This window comes from Gossypium arboreum, chromosome 10 (genome assembly GCF_025698485.1).
Source record: "Gossypium arboreum isolate Shixiya-1 chromosome 10, ASM2569848v2, whole genome shotgun sequence".
Lineage (NCBI taxonomy): Eukaryota > Viridiplantae > Streptophyta > Magnoliopsida > Malvales > Malvaceae > Gossypium > Gossypium arboreum.
In genome coordinates this window covers 64,865,273-64,888,060 of record NC_069079.1, presented here as the reverse complement: position 1 = coordinate 64,888,060, position 22,788 = coordinate 64,865,273, and the positions used below count along the sequence as shown (strand labels likewise).

The 22,788-nt window shown below is 34.4% G+C and overlaps 1 protein-coding gene across 1 annotated transcript; it reads left to right on the top strand.

The window, feature by feature from the left end:
- The first annotated feature begins 553 nt into the window (after positions 1–553).
- LOC108458500 (uncharacterized) lies at positions 554–3,646 on the top strand. Its single transcript, XM_017757917.2, has 2 exons — positions 554–2,808; positions 2,893–3,646. The coding sequence occupies exons 1-2, from the start codon at positions 670–672 to the stop codon at positions 3,316–3,318; spliced, it is 2,565 nt and encodes an 854-aa protein (XP_017613406.2). The 5' UTR covers positions 554–669; the 3' UTR covers positions 3,319–3,646.
- Positions 3,647–22,788: the final 19,142 nt, after the last annotated feature.

Sequence of the window (22,788 nt, the reverse complement as noted above, 5' to 3'; positions counted from 1 at the left end):
AAAAGGACAAAAACGACTTAACAGTTAACAATTTCGTGATTTAGCTTACTCCTTTCAAGGAAGAAAGCTATATTTTAATGTCTATAACCATTAATCCTTCCTAGATTCTCAATAACGAATTCAAAATCTTCCCTCTAATATGCTTTAGCATTAAAATCAACACTTATTGATTCTCATTATAAATTTAAGGCCAAAATATGTGGTTAGTGATTATGCTTTGACAAAATTTGAAGTTTAGTCATTTTATTAAAAATTTAAAATTTAAAATTTTTTATTTAAAATTTTAATCCAACTATTAACTTGTAAATATTATTTGCCAAAATTTATTAAGTTGATAAGTTAATTTTAAATTAAAAATTAAAAGACAAATTATATAAAATTAGGTATAACAACTAATTGTTTTAACCTAAATTATGGTCAACCCACCGTGATCCGTAGCCATGTCAACAATGTCCAATAACGATATCCTTTGCAAAACCCTTGGCCTCCAAGTAAGGAAAGAGAGGAGCAAGTGACGTCAATAATAAATCTAATAGCAAAAACATGCCAATATGAGGGAAAGACAAGGAGACTTAACGTTACTCTTTCTTCTACACTTCCACAAAACAAACGTGCTTGCTAAGCTCAATTACCTCACTTTGTTTATAATCCCCATCCTATGCTTCTATCATGACAAAGACGAGAATTCAAAACCTGAATATCAGATATTATACTCCTTCCCCTCCAAATCCAATCTTGAACCTTATCCATATGGATCGTGGAAGTTCTTTGGATGATGATACGAGTGTCCATTTGCAGATTAATGAGCTTCGGAAGCTTAGCGAGACTTGTGGCTCAAACACCATTTTTGAACCCCAGAGTAGCTGTGAGGCTAGAGAATGCAATGCAGAATCCGTGCCTTCAGCACCAGTGCTTCGAGCACCCGAAAAGAAACTAACTCTCTTCGCTCTTAGGCTTTCCATCTTCGAGAAGTCAGCTACTGGCCTCGGAACTCTGGGGTTTATCTGGGCAACAGTAGTTCTCCTAGGTGGTTTTGCTATCACCTTGGATAAAACTGACTTCTGGTTTATCACCATTATTTTGTTAATCGAAGGGACTCGGATATTCAGCCGAAGTCATGAGCTCGAATGGCAGCACCAAGCGACATGGTCCATTACCGATGCCGGTATCAGTAGTTTCCGAGCACTGAGATCCAGCTCACACATACTCATCAAAGCTGTGAAACAAACCTTCAATCCACTTTCCTTGATAAGAAAGCCAAGTCATAACACGAGAGAAGTAACACAGGTTGATCCTTTACATGTTGGAAGATGGAATCATTCAAGAACCCCAACTCGGACATGGATAAGTTCAGATGTCCCTCTTCTACCTTATGGCAAATGGGTTTTCCTTTCAAGAAATATAAGCAAAGTCCTCTACTGGCTCCAACTCTTGTCTGCAACAGCTTGTGTAGTACTTTCATCCACAAGACTCGTCAACCATAACTATGGGGAGGTACAGAAGGGGGATAGTGATAAAAGGAACCGGCAATCTGCTCTGAATATTTTCTATGCCTTGGCCTTGGCAGAAGCTCTCTTGTTTTTAACGGAGAAAGCCTACTGGGAGTGGAAGGTCATATATTGTAAACTTTTGGAGGAAGTGAACAAGGAATGTGAGCTTGGACCTTCAGGTATGGTCTCCATCAAAAGGTTCTTCTACGATGCTTATTCCAGATGTGTTAATGGAAGCATTTTTGATGGCTTGAAAATGGATATGGTTACTTTTGCTATTGATCTACTGGCTTCCAGTTCCCCTGATGAACAGCTTATTGGAGCTAGAATTCTTCGGCAGTTTGCGATTAGCGCAAGGTACTCCGATGACACCTTGCAAAAGATCGGGGTCAATTTATCGGTGGTTGAAAGATTAGTTGAGATGTTGAACTGGAAAGACCCTCAAGAAGAAGAGATCAGGAAATCAGCTGCAGAGATACTGTCAAAACTTGCTGGTAAGAGGCAAAACTGCCTGCGTGTTGCCGGTATACCAGGCGCAATGGAATCGATATCATCTCTGCTTCAAACAAATAGAAGTTCAGGCAACGGAGCAGATGAAATTGGTGAAAAGAACCTCATTCTTGATCATGCAAATTACAGTTTCTGGACATTCAATCATTTAGGACTTCTCATTCTGAAAAAGCTTGCTTGTGATCATGATAACTGTGGAAAGATTGGCAACACTAGGGGCCTTTTACCTAAAATCATAGATTTTACACATGCTGGAGAAAAGTTGCTGAGGGATAAAAACGTTGAACCATCCCAGATTCTAACAGTTAAACGATCTCTTCAACTGGTGCAACTGCTGGCAAGCACCACTGGTGCCACAGGAAAACATCTCAGAAAGGAAATCTCAGAGGTAGTTTTCACCATCAGCAACATTAGAGATATTTTGAGACATGGTGAAAAGCACCCAACTCTGCAAAAGCTAAGCATAGAGATATTAACCAATCTGGCATTGGAAGAGGGAGCAAGAGAGAGGATTGGTGGAACTGGTGGGGTACTCAAGGAGTTGTTCACTATCTTTCTCAACCAGGGGATGCCAGAGCACCAGAATCAAGTTAGACGCTCAGCAGGAGAAGCGCTCGCCATGTTGGCCTTAGAAAGTAGAGCTAATTGCCACCGCATATTGAGGCTGCAAGTCCTCGAAAGACTTATCTCAGCATTGGAGTTTCCGATGCTTCGTGTGACTGCTGCAAGAATTCTAAGAAACTTGTGCACCTACTGCGGATCAGATTGCTTCTACATTTTAAAGGGTGTCATAGCAGCAGCACCAACAGTAAGTATTGACTTCCAATATACAAGGAAACTATACTAAATGTAAAAAATACAATGGTTAACAATTTATCATTCTGGATGGCAGGTGCTCAAGGCGATTATGTCAGAAGAGAACAAGTTGCAAGAAGTAATGGTAGGACTAGCAGCACAAGTGTTCAAACATATGACTTCTAATGAATCAAGCATCATGTTTGAGAGAGCTGGGATTAAAGAGGAAGAACTAGCAAAAGCGTTGGTCCAGATACTGGAAAAGTACAGACATCCGTCGGCTAAGGTCCCGAGAATAAGGAGGTTCACCATGGAGTTGGCAATTTGGATGATGCATGACAATGTAAAGAATATCTACATTTTGAAGGATTTGGGTATGAAGAAAGAGCTGGAAGGTGTGTTAGAGACCACAGCAGAGCTGGAGAGCTTCAACATATTCTCCGCCACTGTTGGCCTTAGCCGGCACACCACAACAATTCACTCACTGGTTGAAACCGCTTTGAACTTGCTCAAGGATCAGTAAATTTTACTAACTGTGGCACTCCCACTATTCAAATTCTATAATATATACATATTGTATATATACATGCATTAAAATGTTTGAAAAATCATCCTTTCTGAATAGGAACTCATAACAGCTAAAGCAGATTTTTTTTTTCTATAAGCAATAATCACTGTATTAAGTTATTGTAACTATGAGACTCGAAAGAAGAAAAAGGCTCTATACCTGTTGAAGAAAGTTGTATATTGTATTTTCTTTCTTGTTAATAGATTTATGCAGAAATTGTACTGAAGTGATAAAAACAAATTTAATTGAAGACAGCTGCTGGTTTAAAAAGAATTACCAATAACTAGGAACCGTCAAAGCAGGCAAAGCTTGGAGAAATGCTGACCACAGCCAGTCTCTTTGACTTCGATTAGTAGGTAGGATAGATTCGGCATTGAGGGTGCCTTTATCACATAAAACAAGTTCTAAAAAATGATTTTTGGAGAATGATTTAATTTTCTAGAAAAGTTAATATATTTTCCTAATAATTTCTTTTGTTTGACAAATTTTCCTATAATTATTTTTCCAAAGCTCTTATTAGTAAAATTATTAAAAATTAGTCATCCATGCAACAGCTTTCTCACTTGACAATATGCAAAAGTGCAAATCAAAATGGTGGACAGTGCAAATCAAAATGGTGGACAGTGCAAGCCAAAGTGGTAGATAGTCCAAGTGCAAGCCAAAAATGTGGACAGTCCATGTAAAAGCCAAGTGGTAAACAATCCAAGTGCAAGCCAAAATAGTGGACAATCTAACTGTAACAGTCCGTTTTTAGTGAAATCAAAATAGTGGTTTCGGGATCACAAATCCGAAGCCAAAAGAAAATTTATCTTATTATTATTTTATGGTTTATAGTATGATAGAAATATCATATGAAAATTTCGTTAAGTACCGATTACATGTTTAATTTGATGAAAAGGACCAAATTGTATAAAATGCAAAAGTTGAATTCTAGTAGCTAAAGGTACTAAATAGCTATGGAATTCAAAATTTGAGGTCCTTATATGGAAAATAGACCATTTAGTGGAGTTAGTAGATAAGAATGATTATTCATCATTGGAAATTAATAAATTATTAAGGTTAATTTTGGAAAGATAATTAAATAAAAGATGATTAAATAAAAGATGATAAATGAATTAAATAATAAAAATATCATCATTTTCATCATCTTTCCTAAAATAAGACATGGAAACCCTAGCCATTATAGTTGAGCTCAAGCAAGCTTTTCTTCCTTAATTAGGTAAGTATTTTGGTCCTGTTTTTTAATAATTTTTATGATTCCGAGATTGTAATAGCTTAATCTAGCTATCTCGGGGATTAATTTTGCAATAGCTCAAATTTCAGCGATGTTAGAAATAGTGGTTCGAGACCACCAAATTCAAAAAATGAACTCGTAGATTATATTATTTAATATTTATGAGCCAAATGTAGCTTTTAAAAGATTTTTAAAATAGTAAATTGTGTTTTATAAAGATTTATTTGGTCAAGAAATTAAGAAAAAAAAGTATCGAGATCTTAGTGTTATAAACCGAGCCATAAATATTTTTATAAATATTTACAGAGTGTCAGTAAGGTAGTACTAAAATTTCGTTAGAAAATTTTGACGTTTGAGTGATTAATTAAATAAAAAGAACTAAATTGAAAAAGGTGTAAAAGTTGCTAGAAGGATTAAATAGCTCAATTGTCAAATGAGGAAGGACCAAAGGTGCAAATAAGCCTAAAGGAGATACTTTAGGTGGCACAAGCAGAGAAAAATCAGAAAAATTGAGAAAATAAGGGTAAAATGGGAAAATAACAAAATTTACTAAATAAAAAGGGGACTAGAATAAAATATGTAGAATTCTCTTTATTTTCTCTTCATTTTCATCAGTTGAAAAACAGCCATGGAAGAGGATTTAAGCTGGTTTTCATACTCTACCTTCATTTAAGTTTAATTCTTGCTTTCTCCTTTAAATTTCTAAGATTTTGGACTTTTACAATTGGGTCCAACTTACTATGTCATTAGTTTTTTATTCCATGGCTAATTTTTAAAGTTGCTATGGATTAGTGCTGGAAGCATATGATGAATAAATATAGAATTGAAACTTTAATTTTGATGTATGATGATTTTATCAAGTAAAATTGATGGAAATTGATTTTAGGACCTAATTATGAAAGAGTTTGGAATTAAGATCTAGTGCTAAAGTTCTGATTTTCAAGGGTTATGAAGTAGTTTAAAATGATAGATTAAAGTATTAATTGAAAAAAATTAGCTCAATTGACGGGTTAATTGAGTAAGAACTGAATTGTATGAATTGTAAAATTTGGGGTAAAATGGAAATCAAAATTTTGCATTAAAACTGTTTTGGACAGCAGCAGTAGTCTAAATTTGAAAAATCACCAAAAATTGTATAAATGAAATTAGAGGATGAATAAAATATGAAATTAAATATTATTGAGTTTAGTTTCTTATAGAAGAAACAATGTAAGCAATGGAGTTGTAAATCATGAGATATAATAAATTTTATGACACAAGGTTAGAATGATTTCGGGTTCCCCTGTTCTGACTTTCGAAAATCATCAAAAATTGAAGAAAAATAATTAGGGGCTTATATTTATATTTTTAGAATCCTGAATGAGTCTATTTTCAAGAGAAACAAACAGGAACATTATTCGAATTTGTACGACGAGATAATTAATTTTTAGTGAAGAAGGTCGGAACTGTCAGGCAACAAAATATGGGTGAATTTAAAGAATAAACTGTACTTCTTGGTTGAACCAAAAATTCTAAAAATTTTATGGTAAGAAGATACATGAGTTTAGTTTCAGAAAAAATTAGCGGATCTTAATTCAGAGTTTTGTAGCTCAAGATAAAATTAATTTAGTGACTATGATGCAAATGGACAGCTTGAATATTCATATAAGTAAATAGTAAATATTATAGATAATGTTACTTACAAGTGTGTTATATACATTAAGGATGTGGAATGAAGAGGAGGAGGAAAATATGTGAGTGACTTATGCATAAATTGATCAAATGCTCGATTATATTTGGTAAATGTTAAATTTTATGTAAATGAAAAATGTTATAAATTCATGTTTGAATTAAATGTTATATATGTTAAAGAATAATTTAAAATTGTGATAGGCGGGAAGAAATAGTGAATGACATGCTTATGTATGGTTATATGTATTTATCTGAAACACAAGAAAATGATGGTTATATATTTGATATATGGAGACATGAGAATATGATATGTGAACATGGAATATATTTTATAAATGTGTTCATTCATAATTATAGAATTGTGCAACTCACTTCAAATGATTTTATGAGTAAAGTTCCAATGTGGGATAGTCTGAAATCAAGACAAATTGTTATGAAAGCGTATTTAAAATACATAGATATGATTGTTATAAGTTATGTGAATAAATATGTGTAAAAGTATATGCATATGAGAAATTTAATGAAAGTTGAGCCCATACATGTTTCTTGATATTTATATGAATTATATGACTAACAATTTGATAAGAATAGGTATTTGGGTTCATGACCAATTCCAATAATTATGCTTTGCATAATTATGTTGAATATAGAGAAGCGGTAAGTTAATTACCATGTTATACGAATTTATTAAATATTACATGTTTACTTTATTTTATTTTTTCCCCTAATTAATAATGATTCAGTAAGCTCTAGTAATGCCTCATACCCTATTCTGATGACGGATACAGGTAGGAGTGTTACATTTATTGGTATCAGAGCTACGGTTTAGTCGGTTCTCGGACCGAACATAGCATATGTGAAGTCTAGAAATATATGCCATTATATAACCTGTGATAATGTGATATCTTCCGAATCTGATGAGACTTATTTTACTTAAAGATAGAGATGCTTTCCCAACTGGGCTAATTCCGATAATGTTGAAAGCGATACTCAAATGTATGAGTAAAAGTTGATTATGATGAGTCGGAACTCATAAAGGTATGAATAAATGTAATATTTAAATTTATGTGTATAGTAAGTAAAATTTTAAGGTAAGTATCAATATTGAATTGAATTTGTATGGATATATGTGATTAATGTGGAAATAGAATATTGGATATATGTTATATTTGAAAATTTATTGATTGGGAATGTGATGAAATTGATATGAATATGTGATTATTACGAAATTTAAATATTTGTTACTGAAAAATGAATTGAATTGTATTGAATTGAGAATATATGTGATTAATTGAAATGTGTATTGATTGGAAACTGGAAACTAAATCGAATACCCTATTAACTAGTTGGGCTGAGTCAGATATAGTTGGCATGTCATAGAATTGGAAGTGTTCAGGGATACTTCGACCTTGAGTCAATAAGGCACTATAAGTGTCGTACTGTTACTTTGACTTCGAGTCAATGAGGCACCTTGTGTGTCGTACTGCTACTGTTACTTTGGTTTAATCCAATGACGTACTGAGTATCGTATTGTTGCTGTTTTACTTCAGCAAAGCCGATGAGGCACTGAGTGCCGTACTGTTGTGTTGGTTGGATCCGTGTATCTGCCAAAGTCCGAGTCTTGTTAATTGGGGTAAATATGAATATTAAGTGAAATTAAAATGAGAATTGAATTCCCTATTAACTTGTCAGGCTAGTCGAATATAATTTCCATGCCATAGGATTTGGAAGAGTACGGGATATATCGGCTTTGCCGATCAGGCACTTTATGTGTCGTATATCAGGCACTTTATGTGTCGTATTTCAAGCACTTTATGTGTCGTATTTCAAGCACCTCATGTGTCATTTCAGGCACTTATGTGTCGTATACTGATCAGGTACTATGTACAGTTTTAGGCACAATGTGCTGTACTGGTGTGTTTGATTGGATCCATGTATCCGTCTGAGTCCGAGTTATGTTAATAGGGTTAAATAAATAAAATGATAAAATGGAATGAATTTGATCGATTGAACTATTAAAAGTATGAAAAAATGAATTATAAATTGAAATGTGAATTGAAATTGAGATATGAGATTGAAAGCTTGAACCAAAGGTTCATGAATTGATTAAAGATAATATAGATGATATGTGATGCCCTTTGATGGAAGACTATGGTTGAGATACGAAATTAAATATAAATTAACACATATGACTTATAATGTTACATGTTTGATGTCTTTATTTATTATAGTTTTATAATTTGAATTATGGTAATACCACTGAGTATAGACATACCCAAAGATGCGGTTGAATTACTATAATTCAAATTATTTTTATTAAATGTTAAATTTAAATTATGTGCATGGTAAATGAAGTATGAGATAAGTGTTATTGTTGAATTGAATAGAAATTGAATTGAGTGATGGATAAATATTAGTATTGAGTTGTATATTAACGAAAAAGTGAAATTAAATTGATTTGCAAATGAATTGAAAGTGAAATTGGAATTGGATAGTGATATATGAAGTACATGATAAGAATTATTAGTAAATTACGAATGACTAGTGAATTTTGAAATATATTACATGTATTAAAGATAGAGAATATATAAATATCTGATTATTGGTACAAGGATTAAATTGTAAAGTATTTAAATGTATAAAATTTAATTTTAATGTTCAAGTAGACGGAATTTAGAACTACTAGAATATTAGTGGCATGCCATTAAGGAACTCTAGTGCGCTCTTTGATTATTAGCACATTAGTGCTCTCCGTTTAGCACATCTGTGCTACCTGTATAACACTTTAGTGCTCTCTGTTTAATAGTGCATAATAATGCACCTCTATATTAGTTTCGTATATTCCAAGCGTTCTGTTTAGTTAGTGGGCATATGTCAAAAAGGTAAATAATTTTCATTACAAGGTAAAGTATTATCTTTGATTTGTGTTTAAAAGATTGAACTAAAAATAAATTGTGAAATGAAAGGATAGAGAATTGATTAGTAAGTAAAAATGATTATGACTGACATATTAGACAATTTTTCTGAGGATTATTTAGAATACGCAATGTAACTATTAAGAAAGAAGTTATTCATGAGCAATCAATTTATTCAGGTATGGTATCTACAAAACGAATTTACCGAAAATTTCTTCTGAATTAGTTCTTTTAGTGAGCTGTATAATGTAGAATTATTGATGATTTTAGTAGTCAATTGCATAGTGGTAAAATGGAAAAGAAATCTGACTGCAACTGTTATGATTATGTATCTTACAACAATCTTTTCTGGGTATTCTACATGATTTGTATATATATAGAAATCTATGTAATTGTTCATTTCCAAATGTGATTACTATTTTATAGAAAGGTTGGCTGATCATGATGTTAAATGGAATTGTTGAAAGTCTGATTAAAATATGAGCGGTACTGCTTATCTCTTCTCTGATTTTCTAATAAATTATACTTGATAGAAGATTTGATAAAAAGATTCATATGATGTTGTTTTCTACTTCTATTGATTGAAGCTCTAAATTGTAAATATAATATAATATATATATTCGAGAAAGATATTTATTAGTCGGAGACCATTACATTTACTGTTATAACTCCTGATTCGAATATGGAAGTTTAGTAATATGAATCACAGATTGTGGATACAATGTTATTGCATTGGTTGTTATTGGGACTATTTTTAGTCTTTTCTTTTCTGTTTGGGAAGTACTATTGATATTGAAGTATTATTTTATTTCTAAGGTTGAGAGACTGACCTTATTATGGTACTATGGTTTCAATTGGTATGATGGTTACAACTTCGGAAAATTTAAAGCTTCGGTGTTAATAATTGATAGTTATACTGATGATACAGTTATTACAGAAAGATGTAAGATTTGAATGGTTTAATAAATGTTAGCAAAATTTTGATCAGATAAAAGTTCTGTTGATCGAAGCATCAGTTCTGGTTTAGCCTAAATCGGGTAAGAATGTTGTGATTTACAATGATATATAATTGAGTGGGTAAACTGTGTTTTGATGCAGTAAGACAAAATAATAGTCTACACTTTTAAACAATTAAAAATCGTATGAAAAGAATTATTTGATATATGAGTTAGCAGTGGCAGTTAATGTTTCAGCTTTGAAAATTGGTGATACTATTAGTTAGTGAAAAATATTTGAGCCTCTCCTCGGAAGGAATTTTCGAGGACGAAAATTCTAAAAAGGGGGGGGGGGAGGGGAGAGTTGTAATAGCCCAAATTTCAGCAATGTCGGAAATAGTGGTTTGAGACCACCAAATCCAAAAATGAACTCGTAGATTATATTATTTAATATTTATGAGCCAAATGTAGCTTTTAAAAGATTTTTGAAATAGTAAATTGTGTTTTATAAAGATTTATTTGGTCAAGAAATTAAGAAAAAAGTATCGAGATCTCAGTGTTATAAATCGAACCATAAATATTTTTATAAATATTTACAAAGTGTCAATAAGGTAGTACTAAAATTTCATTAGAAAGTTTTGACGTTTGTGTGATTAATTAAATAAAAAGGACTAAATTAAAAAAAGTGTAAAAGTTGCTAGAATGATTAAATAGCTCAATTTTCAAATGAGAAAGGACCAAAAGTGCAAATAAGCCTAAAGGAGATACTTTAGGCTGCACAAGCAGAGAAAAATCAGGAAAATTGAGGAAATAAGGGCAAAATGGGAAAATAACAAAATTTACTAAAGAAAAAGGGGACTAGAACAGAATATCTAGAATTCTCTTCATTTCTCTTCATTTTCATCAGCTAAAAAATAGCCATGGAAGAGGGTTCAAGTTGGGTTTCATACTCTAGCTTCATGTAAGTTTAATTCTTGCTTTCTGCTTTAAATTTCTAAGTTTTGGACTTTTACAATTGGGTCCACCTTACTATGTCATTAGTTTTTGATTCCATAGCTAATTTTTAAAGTTTCTATGGATTAGTGCTGGAAGCATATGATGAATAAATATAGAATTGAAGCTTAATTTTGATGTATGATAATTTTATCAAGTAAAATTAATGGAAATTGATTTTAGGACCTAATTATGAAAGAGTTTGGAATTAAGGTCTAATGCTAAAGTTCTGATTTTCAGGGGTTATGAAGTAGTTTAAAATGATAGACTAAAGTATTAATTGAGAAAAACTAACTCAATTGACGGGTTAATTGAGCAAGGACTGAATTGTATGAACTGTGAAATTTAGGGTAAAATGGAAATCAACATTTTGCATTAAAACTGTTTTGGATAGCAGAAGTAGTCTAATTTTGAAAAATCATCAAAAATTGAAGAAATAAAATTTGAGGATTAATGAAATATGAAATTAAAGCTTATTGAGTCTAGTTTCTTATAGAAGAAACGATGTAAGCAATGGAATTGTAAATCATGAGATATAATAAATTTTATGACACAAGATCAGAATGATTTTGGTTTCCCCTGTTCTAACTTTGGAAAATCATAAAAAATTGAAAAAAAATAATTATGGGCTTAAATTTATATGTTTAGAATCATGAATGAGTCTATTTTAAAGAGAAATAAACATGAATATTATTCGAATCCCGTACGAGGAGATAATTATTTTTTTAGTGAAGAAGGGTCAAAAGTGTCAGACAGCAGAACATGAGTGATTTTAAAGAATAAACTGTAGTTATTGGTTAAACCAAAAATTCTGAAAATTTTATGGTAAGAAGATACATGAGTCTAGTTTTAGGGAAAATTAGCAAATCTTAATTCATAGTTCTGTATCTTGAGATAAAAATAATTTAGTGACTATGATGTCGATTGAAAGCTTGAGTATTCATATAAGTAAATAGTAAAAATTATAGATAATGTTACTTACAGGTGTGTTATATACTGATAATGCTCTAGAATAATGTATTTTTATGTATTAATCATGTGTTTATTCTGGGCTTGATCCTACTAATTTGAGCTATTTATGTCTTTTTATTGATTAGGGACTGATTTGGAGGCAAAAGCAAAATTAAGGGACAAAAGTGCGAATTTGGAGACACAATGGGCTGATATGCGACGCAGGAAAAAGATTGTGCCAAAAGTGCAAGCATGGAAGACACAAGGACTAAAAACGCAAAAAGAATAGATTTTATTTTATAAGACTCCATTTAATTAGGATAATTAATATTAAGATAATTATTAGGATTTAGGATTTTATTTTAATTATCTTTATTTATCTTTAATTAATTATATTTATCTTTTTAGAATTTAAGTTAAATTAGACTATCTCCATAGCACTATAAATAGGGGGTGAAGTGACTCTATTGGGTGTTCATCTTATTCTGTAAACACTCCCCCCTGAAAGTCTAGGCTTTTGTTTCTTCATATTTTCTTTCAATAAAATTCCCTTTTCCATTTTTATATTTATTTTCTTTTCCACCATTATCATGAGCCACTAAAACCTATCTAGCCGAAAGTTGTCAATATTCCCAAAAAGGGTTCTTGAGGCCTAGAATCCGTACTTAGCCTTCTCGCCAAGTATTGATCGTTTCTCCGCACTACGGGCTAACCCTTCTGTCCATGGCCCTTAAGAAGTAAGCTTTTCAGCATATGCAAAGGCGGCCGCTTTGTATGATTTGGAAGGATTGCATAGTCGGTTCATTAACTTACTGCGTCAGAGGTTGGCGAGCCAAAGAGACGAAATGGCATGGGATTCACCATTGAGAAGCGTTGATCTAGCATAGATTACTAGCTAGAGTCAGGTTCCCTAAAAATCGTAAGTCTAATCTTTGGAGCTGGTGGTCGTAGGCGTCCTCTTCCACTATAACTGGCTTACTTGAGTTGAGAAGGGTCATTTAAAAGCCGAGGATTGAACCTAAGGCGGAATGAGACAACTGGAGGCTGGAATCTACCAATAAGAATTTCTTTCCCTTTAACTCTCTTTATTATTTTTATTATTATCGTAATCACAATTTTAGTCAACTTTAGATTCTGTTTTTTTTCCAAATCAAATCTTTAATTCTGTCATTTTTATTTTTTTCTGTCACGCAGGTTTTCTTGGGCACGATTCTGCCCAAGTTTCGAGAAACAAGCATTCGTATAATCCGGTCCCTGAGGATTCGACCCTACTTCCCCTTTACTGTTATTTTTACTATTTTATAGGAAATAGGATATTTTTGGTACTCTCAACGACACATCAAATTTTGGCGCCGTTGCCGGGGATCGGTAACGTACTAATCTTGTTTTTTGTTTCTTATGACCAGATCTGCTCCAGGAACTCTTGCATTTGATTCAGAGATTGAAAAGACTGCGAGAGCTAATCGCGAGGAAACAAAGCTAAGAAAAAAGCAATCAGCGGTGGTTGGGACTCAAAGTAATCCACCGCCAGAAATCAGAATCGACGACGAAGGAGAGTCTAGGGTTAACGAAAACCCTACTCAAACTTTTGAAGGCGAAAAAGTAGAAGTCGATTCCTCTGAAGAAGTGCTTAACACTAGGGTTGATGAAAACCCTAATTTAGCACCTCAACCTATGGCTCAGACAATTTGGCAACTAGCCGAAGTGCCGACAGAAAAACCGCCACTATGCATCGCTTATCCTACTATGGATACTGATTTTGAATTAAAATCAGGCTTGATCTAGCTACTGACAACTTTTCGGGGGTTACAGAACGAAAATCCCCACAAGCATTTGAAAGAATTCCATATGGTTTGCCTTAGTATGAAACCTCAGGGGGTAACTGAGGATCAAATTAAATTGCGCGCTTTCCCTTTGCCCGTAGCAGATTCAGCTAGGGAATGGTTATTTTATTTACCTCCTAGATCCATTACAACTTGGGCTGATCTATCTCGCTTATTTCTTAAAAGGTTTTTCCCAGCGTCGCGTGCAGCCGAGTTAAGAAGAGAAATAGTGGGAATAAGGCAAAAAGACGCAGAATCTCTGTACGACTACTGGGAGCGATTTAAGAAGTTGTGTGCAAGTTGCCCACAACACAGTATAACAGAACAGTCTTTGCTTCAGTACTTTTATGAACGCCTAAAACCCATGGAGATGAATATGGTAGACGCTGCGAGTGGAGGAGCGTTGGTCAATATGACTCCACAACAAGCAAGAGACTTAATCTCCACGATGGCTGCAAATTCTCAGCAATTTCGAGCCAACCCTGAACCCCCTAGAAGGGTTCACCAGCTAAGTAATTCGACCTTAGAAGATAAGGTTGATAGAATTGCTAATATTCTGAATTCTCTTATTGCATAAAAAGTAAAGACAGCCTGAGTATGCGAAATATGTGCTACCCCTGAACATACAACTGATGCATGTCCCAGTTTGAATGATGATACTATGGCTCATTTAGATGTCATGGAAATTTTCCAGGCCACCACAAAGCGTCGACCCTTATGCAAATACCTACAACCCAGGATGGAGGGACCAGTCTAACTTAAGTTATGGGGCCAATCCACGATATAACCAACCATACCAAAATCGGGTTCCACAACAGCCACAAGATTCAGGTAATTCTCTAGAAACATTGGTCAATAAATTAGCAGCTAATATGCTTGATTTTCAACAGAAAATCGAGGCATCTATAAGAGAATTGACCATATCAATTGAGAAATTAAACTCACAAGGGAAGCTGCCGTCACAAACAGAACCTAATCCAAGACAACACGCAAATGAAGTGACGTTGCGAAGTGGAAAGGTACTGGAACCAATTCTTGGCAGAAATCTTGGTCAAGAAATCGCCCAGGAAAAACCCGAAAATGACGAACAAGTCCGAGTGAAACCCCTACTGCTGAAAATCCAACCTCCATTCCCAGGACAATTAAATCAGTTTCGAAAAAGTAAGGAAGACAAGGAGATCCTTGAAACATTCAAGAATGTCAAGATCAATTTACCACTGTTAGATGCCATCAGACAGATTCCGCGGTATGCCAAGTTCCTCAAAGAGCTTTGCACCAACAAACGAAAATTAACAGGTAATGAAAAGGTAAGTGTTGGTGAAAATATATCTGCAGTGTTACAGCGGAAAATGCCAGCGAAATGTAAAGATAGGGGCATGTTTGCAATACATTGCAAAATAGGTCATTTAGGAATTAAGAAGGCTATGTGTGATTTAGGGGCCTCCATAAATGTTATGCCTTGTTCTATTTATGAATCACTTAACGCGGGTTTTTTGAAAAAGACAGGTGTTATCATTCAGTTGGCAGACAGGTCCATTGTGCATCCCGAAGGAGTCCTCGAGGACGTATTAGTCAAAGTTAATGGGCTTATCTTCCCTGCAGATTTCTATGTGATAAAAATGGAGGAGGATAACACTCCTGGGTCTTCAGACATCTTGTTGGGGCGACTTTTCCTTAGTACTGCGAATACTAAGATTGACGTACGAAGCGGAACCCTCACGATAGAGTTTGACGGGGAGATCCTGAAGTTTAACGTTTATGGCACTATTAGTCACCCAAGTGAAGTCTTGGACGTAAACCCTGTTGACATAATTGACTCATTAGTAGAAAAAACTTTTGAGTCATCTTATGGAGATAAATCTAAAATGATGTTTGATGATTTTGAATCTGTTAATAAATTATTGGCTCCTATGAATACTAAACTTCTACCTTCTATTATGCAGACACCAGATCTGAAATTAAAACCACTTCCCGAACATCTCAAATGCACATTTTTGGAGAATGATGAGACCATTGCCGACTTAAAAGGGATCAACCCCTTGGAGGAAAATACAGAACCAAAGAAAGAGGCGTAAGGACTATTAAACCCAAATATGGTGGACGTGATAAAAAATGAGAATTTCCAAGCCCATACGAACGAAAGAATTCAGCTGGAACAGCCCCAATACTAGTTGAGGCGTCAAGCTAGCGACATTAAATAAGCGCTTGTTGGAAGGCAACCCAATTTTTATTTTTATTTATTTTATCTTATTATCTTATTATTTATTATTTTCAGATATTAATAAAATTCTCTTCTTCTAGGTAAATTGAAACGAAGATAGGAAGAAAGAAGAAACGACAAATCTGCAGCGAAACAGCCCCTACTCGACACTTTTGGCCAGCAACTAGTGGATCTCATTGCCATCATACGTGAACGACAGTAATTACACAGGGAGTTCCTCTACACCTTTTTCTCCTATTTTATTTATTTCACATCGAGGGCTATGTGTTTTAAGTAGGGGGAGGCATTCCTTATTATTTCTGTCATTTTAGCTGCTGATTTGGTTGTTGCTGCCCATATAATTTTTTTTAAAGCATATTTTGCCTCTTTTCTTGCCCAAGAATTTGACCACGACTTGCCCACTGTTTTACCCACATGCATGAGTCTTATCTAAAGAGTTAATTATGATTTTGCTTGATAGATTTCATCTCCACTATTTTATTTCTTTTAGTTTAAATAATTATGATTAATGAAGTTAACCCTATCTTAATTTTAGTAAATTTGATTAAGTCTAAATACAAAGAGGACACTTAATACAATTGCATGCTTAAAATATGTTCATGACTATTAAGGTGGTTAATAAACTTATTTTTGACACTTGATTGTTTTTCCTAAGTCCTCCAAAATTAAAATTTCGTTTAATAAATAATGTTTCCGTAGTTATGAGTACAACTTAAGACGTGACTAGCTGAGTAACCGGGGTAGGGTGCTTGGGTTGTCATCCTATTTTGCGTCAAAAGGTTGTGTGACGTGTTAGGTAAAATTCCGCTAATCAGAATTAATTTCTAAGAATGTGTTGGGCTGAGTAACCGGGGTGAGGTGCTTGGGTTGTCATCTCTCTTCGCGTCAAAAGGTATAGTATATTCCTAAGTAAAAATAAATAAATTAAATTAAAATTCTATAACAAAAAGAAAAAAAAAGAAAGAAAAAAGAAAAAAAAAGTCATATTAATAAAATGTGAGGACTAAAGGTAAAAACGAATAGGGTGTCTTGATAGGTTTAGTAAATTACCTAATTTTCATGAAATAATCCAAGTTGATCGTAATTTTGTTTGTGTTAATTAGAACACTTTTTCAAATTTTACTTAAAGCAAGCTAAGGGTTCTCTTTATTTTTCATATGCGTTTTGACTAATTTTCATAAAAATTTGGAGTAGTATTTCTTTCATGGCAGGATCTAATTTTCACAATGGATAGGAACCATACTTGAGGGCAAGCATGGGCTAAGTAGGGGGGAATTTGATAATGCTCTAGAATAATGTATTTTTATGTATTAATCATGTGTTTATTCTGGGCTTGATCCTACCAATTTGAGCTATTTATGTCTTTTTATCGATTAGGGACTGATTTGAAGGAAAAAGCAAAATTAAGGGATAAAAGTGCGAATTTGGAGATACAATGGGCTAATATGCGACACAGGAAAAAGATTGTGCCAAAAGTGCAAGCATGGAAGACACAAGGTGTAATATCCCTAATTAGGGCCTAATCGAAATAGTAGTTTCGTGACCACAAATTTGAGATAGAAATAATTATTTTATAATTATTTTTATGTTTATGATATGATTGCATGATTGTGTGAAAATTTCGTGATGAAATCCTATGCCTAAAGTGTTTAAATTGAAATTAGGGACTAAATCGAATAATTTGCAAAATTTACATTCTAGGAGTTTTTAGTATGAAATTGCTTTGGAATATTAATAAGGAGGTCTTAAATAGAAATTTGACCAATTTCTAAGTCCATGGAAAAAAATTGGACATGGATGGAATTTTTGGAAAGTTTAGTAGTAAGGGCATTTTGGTCATTTTCATATTAAATGAAATAATATGGAAAAAATAACACAAAATGATCATCTTCTCCATATTGTTGCTGTCGAATTTTACCTCTCCCCATAGCTAGGGTTTCTTCAACTTTTAAGCTTCATAGTAAGTGATTTCATGCCCTGTTTTTAATGATTTTTATGTTTTTGAAATCCCGGTAGCTCGAATTAGCTTATGCTAGCAATAATTCAACCTAGGGTTCATATTTGGAAAAATACCCATAGGTGAAATTTGTGTATTTTTGTGTTTTATGATATACTATGAGGTTTTAAATTATGTTAGACAACTTGTGCTACTCGGTTTTAAGCGAAAACGAGTAAAAAGGCTTAATCGGTAAAAATACCTAATAGTCATAAGTACATGTTAGAGTGTGAATTTGATGTTGCCATAGAAGGGAAAAATGATCAGCATGTCATAAAACATAAGAATAAGGGATGAAGTTTAATTCCTGAGCCTAGGGGCAAAAGTGTAATTATGCAAAAGTTTAGGGGCAAAAATATAATTTTTCCAAAGTTCGAATTAAATGCTGTTTTGATGAATCTATGTATTTGGCATTATAGATCAAGAGAAACGAGATTCAAGGAAAAACAAAGTTTACAAAGAATAGGCTCGATTGCTAATATTTTGTATCGAGGTAAGTTCATGTGTAAATGTAGTAACATAATTGTCATTTTGAGCAATTTAATGTTGTTTATATGATATGATGCTTATTATTATCATGAAATGTTATGTTTTGTGGTTATTGTTGAATAATATGTAATTATGTGAATTACTTGATGAGTATGAACTATCACCGAGTATCGATTTTGATATTTCGTGGAAGACGGAAAAGATGTGAGATCGAGGAAAAAGCCCGTTTGAACCTTAGGAATAGATTAGAATACAAGTGACATGTCACTAGGATACTTGAGTTTCAAACTCGTTGAGTTGAGTCCGAGTTCGTGAGATGTAACTAGGCATCCGAACTCGTTGAGTTGAGTCTGAGTTCACCTATGGATGCGAATGCCCGAGCTCGTTGAGTTGAGTCCGAGTTCACTTATGGGCAGGTTACATGGTAGCTTGGCTACATAAGTTCCGCAGGCTATTGAGTTTGTCTAGCTGCGGGTATGGCACTTACGTTCATGAAATCCGCGTATTCGAATTTTATGCCGATGTGTTCAACGGGTGAATCTTAGGTGAATGAGAAGAATGCCTAAAACGAAGGTGACATATTGGTAAGTGTGGTGAATGAGAATGTATCACCCCGAACCCGAGACCATCGCCGGTGTCGGACACGAGGGGTTAGCAAGCCAAGTTCACTTGTTTTGCCCATCCATTGGACATTTCCAGTCAGGCTGGAAAAACTGCGTCACTGTCGCCTTAAAAATCATATCTCGAGCTTCAAAACTCGGAAACTGGTTTCGTAAATTTTCCCTGAATTTAGACTCATATATCCATCCATGGATTTATTTCTAGAATTTTTTGTCGGGCCAATTTGTACAGTTTATTAGTTAAAGTCACCCATGTTACAGGGGTCGACTACACTGACCTTCGCACGTTAAAACTTGAATATCTCTCTGTACAGGGCTTTAATACTGGTTCCGTTTGTTTCTAATGAAACTAGACTCAAAATGGAATCTGTACATATAAGGTATGTCTCCTAATTATTTCTGAATAATTTATAGTAAATTTTTAAAGTTGCGACAGGGAACCCAGAAACCGTTCTGGCCCTGTCTCACAATAGCTTTAATATCTCTTAACATGTAACTCCTATGACCATTTCGTTTCTTCCATATGAAAATAGACTCATCAAGGTTCATTTAAATAGCTTATTCACTATTTAATTCCATTCCTATGAATTTTGGTGATTTTTCACATTCACGCCACTGCAGCTGGCAGCATCTGTTTTTAAGGTAGGTCTTACCTATTTTGTAGTCTCCATGAACCAACTAGTCTTGCCTTACATAGGTCCACATATGATCATTTTAACCATGCCAATGGCTGATCATATGACCAACATTCCAATTTCCAATTCATAGTCACATCATGACACCATATATATATATACAAACCGCAAATAGTTTAAGTTGATACTTCACTATTACGAGCCATTTTCGCATGGCCGTACACATATACATCATAACATATTTAAACCAACAAGGGTAGTCCTATACATGCCATTTCAAGTTCAACCAAGAATTTATACCAAAATGGGGGCTTGATAGTGTGGATGACTTGACTTCAACGATCCCGAATCCGATTGCTATCGGCGAAATCTAGAAAACGAGAGCCAAAGCGGTGAGTAAGCATTTTTATGCTTAGTAAGTCTCAAGGAATATAATCAACTCTAATTACAGCAATACATTCACATAGTTAAATGCATCATTTCATTAATGCACATTCACATAATCATACTTACTTCACCATCCCAACTCTTATGTTCATACACAAATAACGGCTTCATTAAGGCCGATAACTCGTTCCATCATAGGAGCGGATATTCACACGCTCTTACTCCTAGCGCATAAGCACACACCGCACTTACCTTGTCATTGGGAAATTTCACAAGTGCATTAGCTGAAATTTTCCAGCAAGCTTATAATTTTCAAATCACATACCTTGAGTTTAACCGGATGTTGCTACTCGATCAATCGCCTTCGGGACATAGCCCGGTTATGGTAACCCGCACCAAGGCCTCGAGACTTAACCCGGATATCACGATTTGCACAAATGCCTTGGTCTTAGCCGGATAGAATGACTCGCACGAATGCCTTGGTCTTAGCCGGATGTAGCCACTAGCACAATTGCCTTGGGTCTTAACCCGGTTATAATTTCCAGCATAATTGTCTTGGGGCTTAGCCGGATATCAATCAATTTCTCATGCACACATACATCAATAATCATTGGACATACATATTTATTTTCGTTACTAAGGCTCAAACAAAATTATAATCACTAACATAATCGCCTTCGGACTTAGCCCGGTATCATTCGAATACTCATACACACATAAATCAATAATCAATACATCCATATTTCATTCCACATAATTCAAGTAAGGTCACTTCTTGAGGACTTACCTCGGATGTTGTCGAACGGCTTTTACGGCTATTCGATCACTTTTTCCTTCCCCTTGTCCAATTGTGGCCCTCTTAGCTCTTGAGCTAATTCAAACAAATTCAATTTATCAAAACCTCATTGTGCTAGCTTATGGCCGAATATGACAAGGAATTTAAATGGTCATATGGCCACCCTTTAGCTTGAATACACAATGGTCATGCACATTTTATACTACATCAAGCAATTCAATACAATTTATTCGAGCATCAAGGAAAAGCTAAGGCCTTCAATAGGCTACCCAAGGCCGAATATACTTGTCCATGTTGAGGCCAATTATGCACTTAATACCACACAAAAACAGCATGCATTTTACTAGTTAATGCTTTGCATATTGTAGCTCAAAACTTACAATATAGCATCAAGCACTCATATGTGTGCTAGGCAGAATGTGCTTACAATTTCACAATTATTCTTCAACATCTTCTTCTTTAAACAAACTTATTCATCACTTCCTTCATAACCAAAACATCATGTGCAAACATATATATACATATATGAGCATGGCAATTTCAAGGTGTCCATAGCCATCCAAAACACAAATTTTAACTAACATGCAAGAAGCATGAACCATGCTCATGAATGCATCATGGCCGAATATGACAATCATGCTCCTTTTCAACTTCAATCATGATAAAACAAAAGAAAGCTCAAAATCTTACTCAAGAGTAGACAATCCATCATTGCATGCATCATCATCAAGCTTCACACTTAGCATGCAATGGCTTTATCACCATAACAACTTTGGCCAAATACCATTTCCATGGCTTAACAAAGATTTGAGCCATGGCTAACATGCACATCAAGTTAGCAACCAAAACATGCATGAAACTCCTAACACAACCTCATACATACCTTAATCTTGATGCAAACTTAGCCAAATCTCCTTCTAGATCTCTTCCAAACCAAGCATGAAGCAAAAATCCTCCTTCTTCCTTAGTTTTGGCTCAAAGAAAGGATGAACAAAATTTTTTCTTTCCTTCTCTACAACTCACGGCAATGGGGGGATTACCACACTCACACACATTTTTTTTTCATTTTTTATCACCCATACACCTTTGTTTATTATTTCACCCTAATGCACCAACAAAACATGTTTCATGACATGTTTAGCCCATCCTCCTTGTCATGGCCGGCCACCACCTATAAAGGGGGAATTTGACATGCAAGTCCATTATTTTGCATGCATGCTTTAATTAGTCATCACACATTTCCTATCATACTTTCAAAGTTCATTACTAAGTCCTTTCTTGTGGAATTCACCCTTATAACACTAAATCAATCATCATAAAATGTCATACATGAGCACACACATATTATAGGCATCAAAATAAATTTTTAATTATTTTATGCCTCGGTTTTGTGGTCCCGAGACCACCTTCCGACTAGGGTCAATTTTGGGCTGTCACAACTCTCCCCCACTTAAGAAATTTTCGTCCCCGAAAATCTTACCGGTAAATAGGTTTGGATATCGCTCTTTCATAGAGTTCTCGGTCTCCCAAGTAGCTTCTTCTATCCCGTGCTTGAGCCATAACACTTTTACTAGCGGAACCCGCTTGTTTCACAACTCTTTCACTTCTCGTGATAGGATACGAATCGGTTCTTCCTCATAACTCATATTAGCTTGAATTTCAATTTCTGATGGACTAATCACGTGCGATGGATCGGATCTATAGCGTCGAAGCATCGAAACGTGAAAGACATCGTGAACCTTTTCGAGTTCAGGGGGCA

What these genes read in the sequence shown, in the direction of transcription:
- LOC108458500 (XM_017757917.2), top strand. Translation starts at nt 670, where the DNA reads ATGACAAAGACGAGAATTCAAAACCTGAATATCAGATATTATACTCCT. An exon ending in TCATAGCAGCAGCACCAACA is followed by an intron (nt 2,809 to 2,892) that starts GTAAGTATTGAC and finishes TCTGGATGGCAG; the next exon opens with GTGCTCAAGGCGATTATGTC.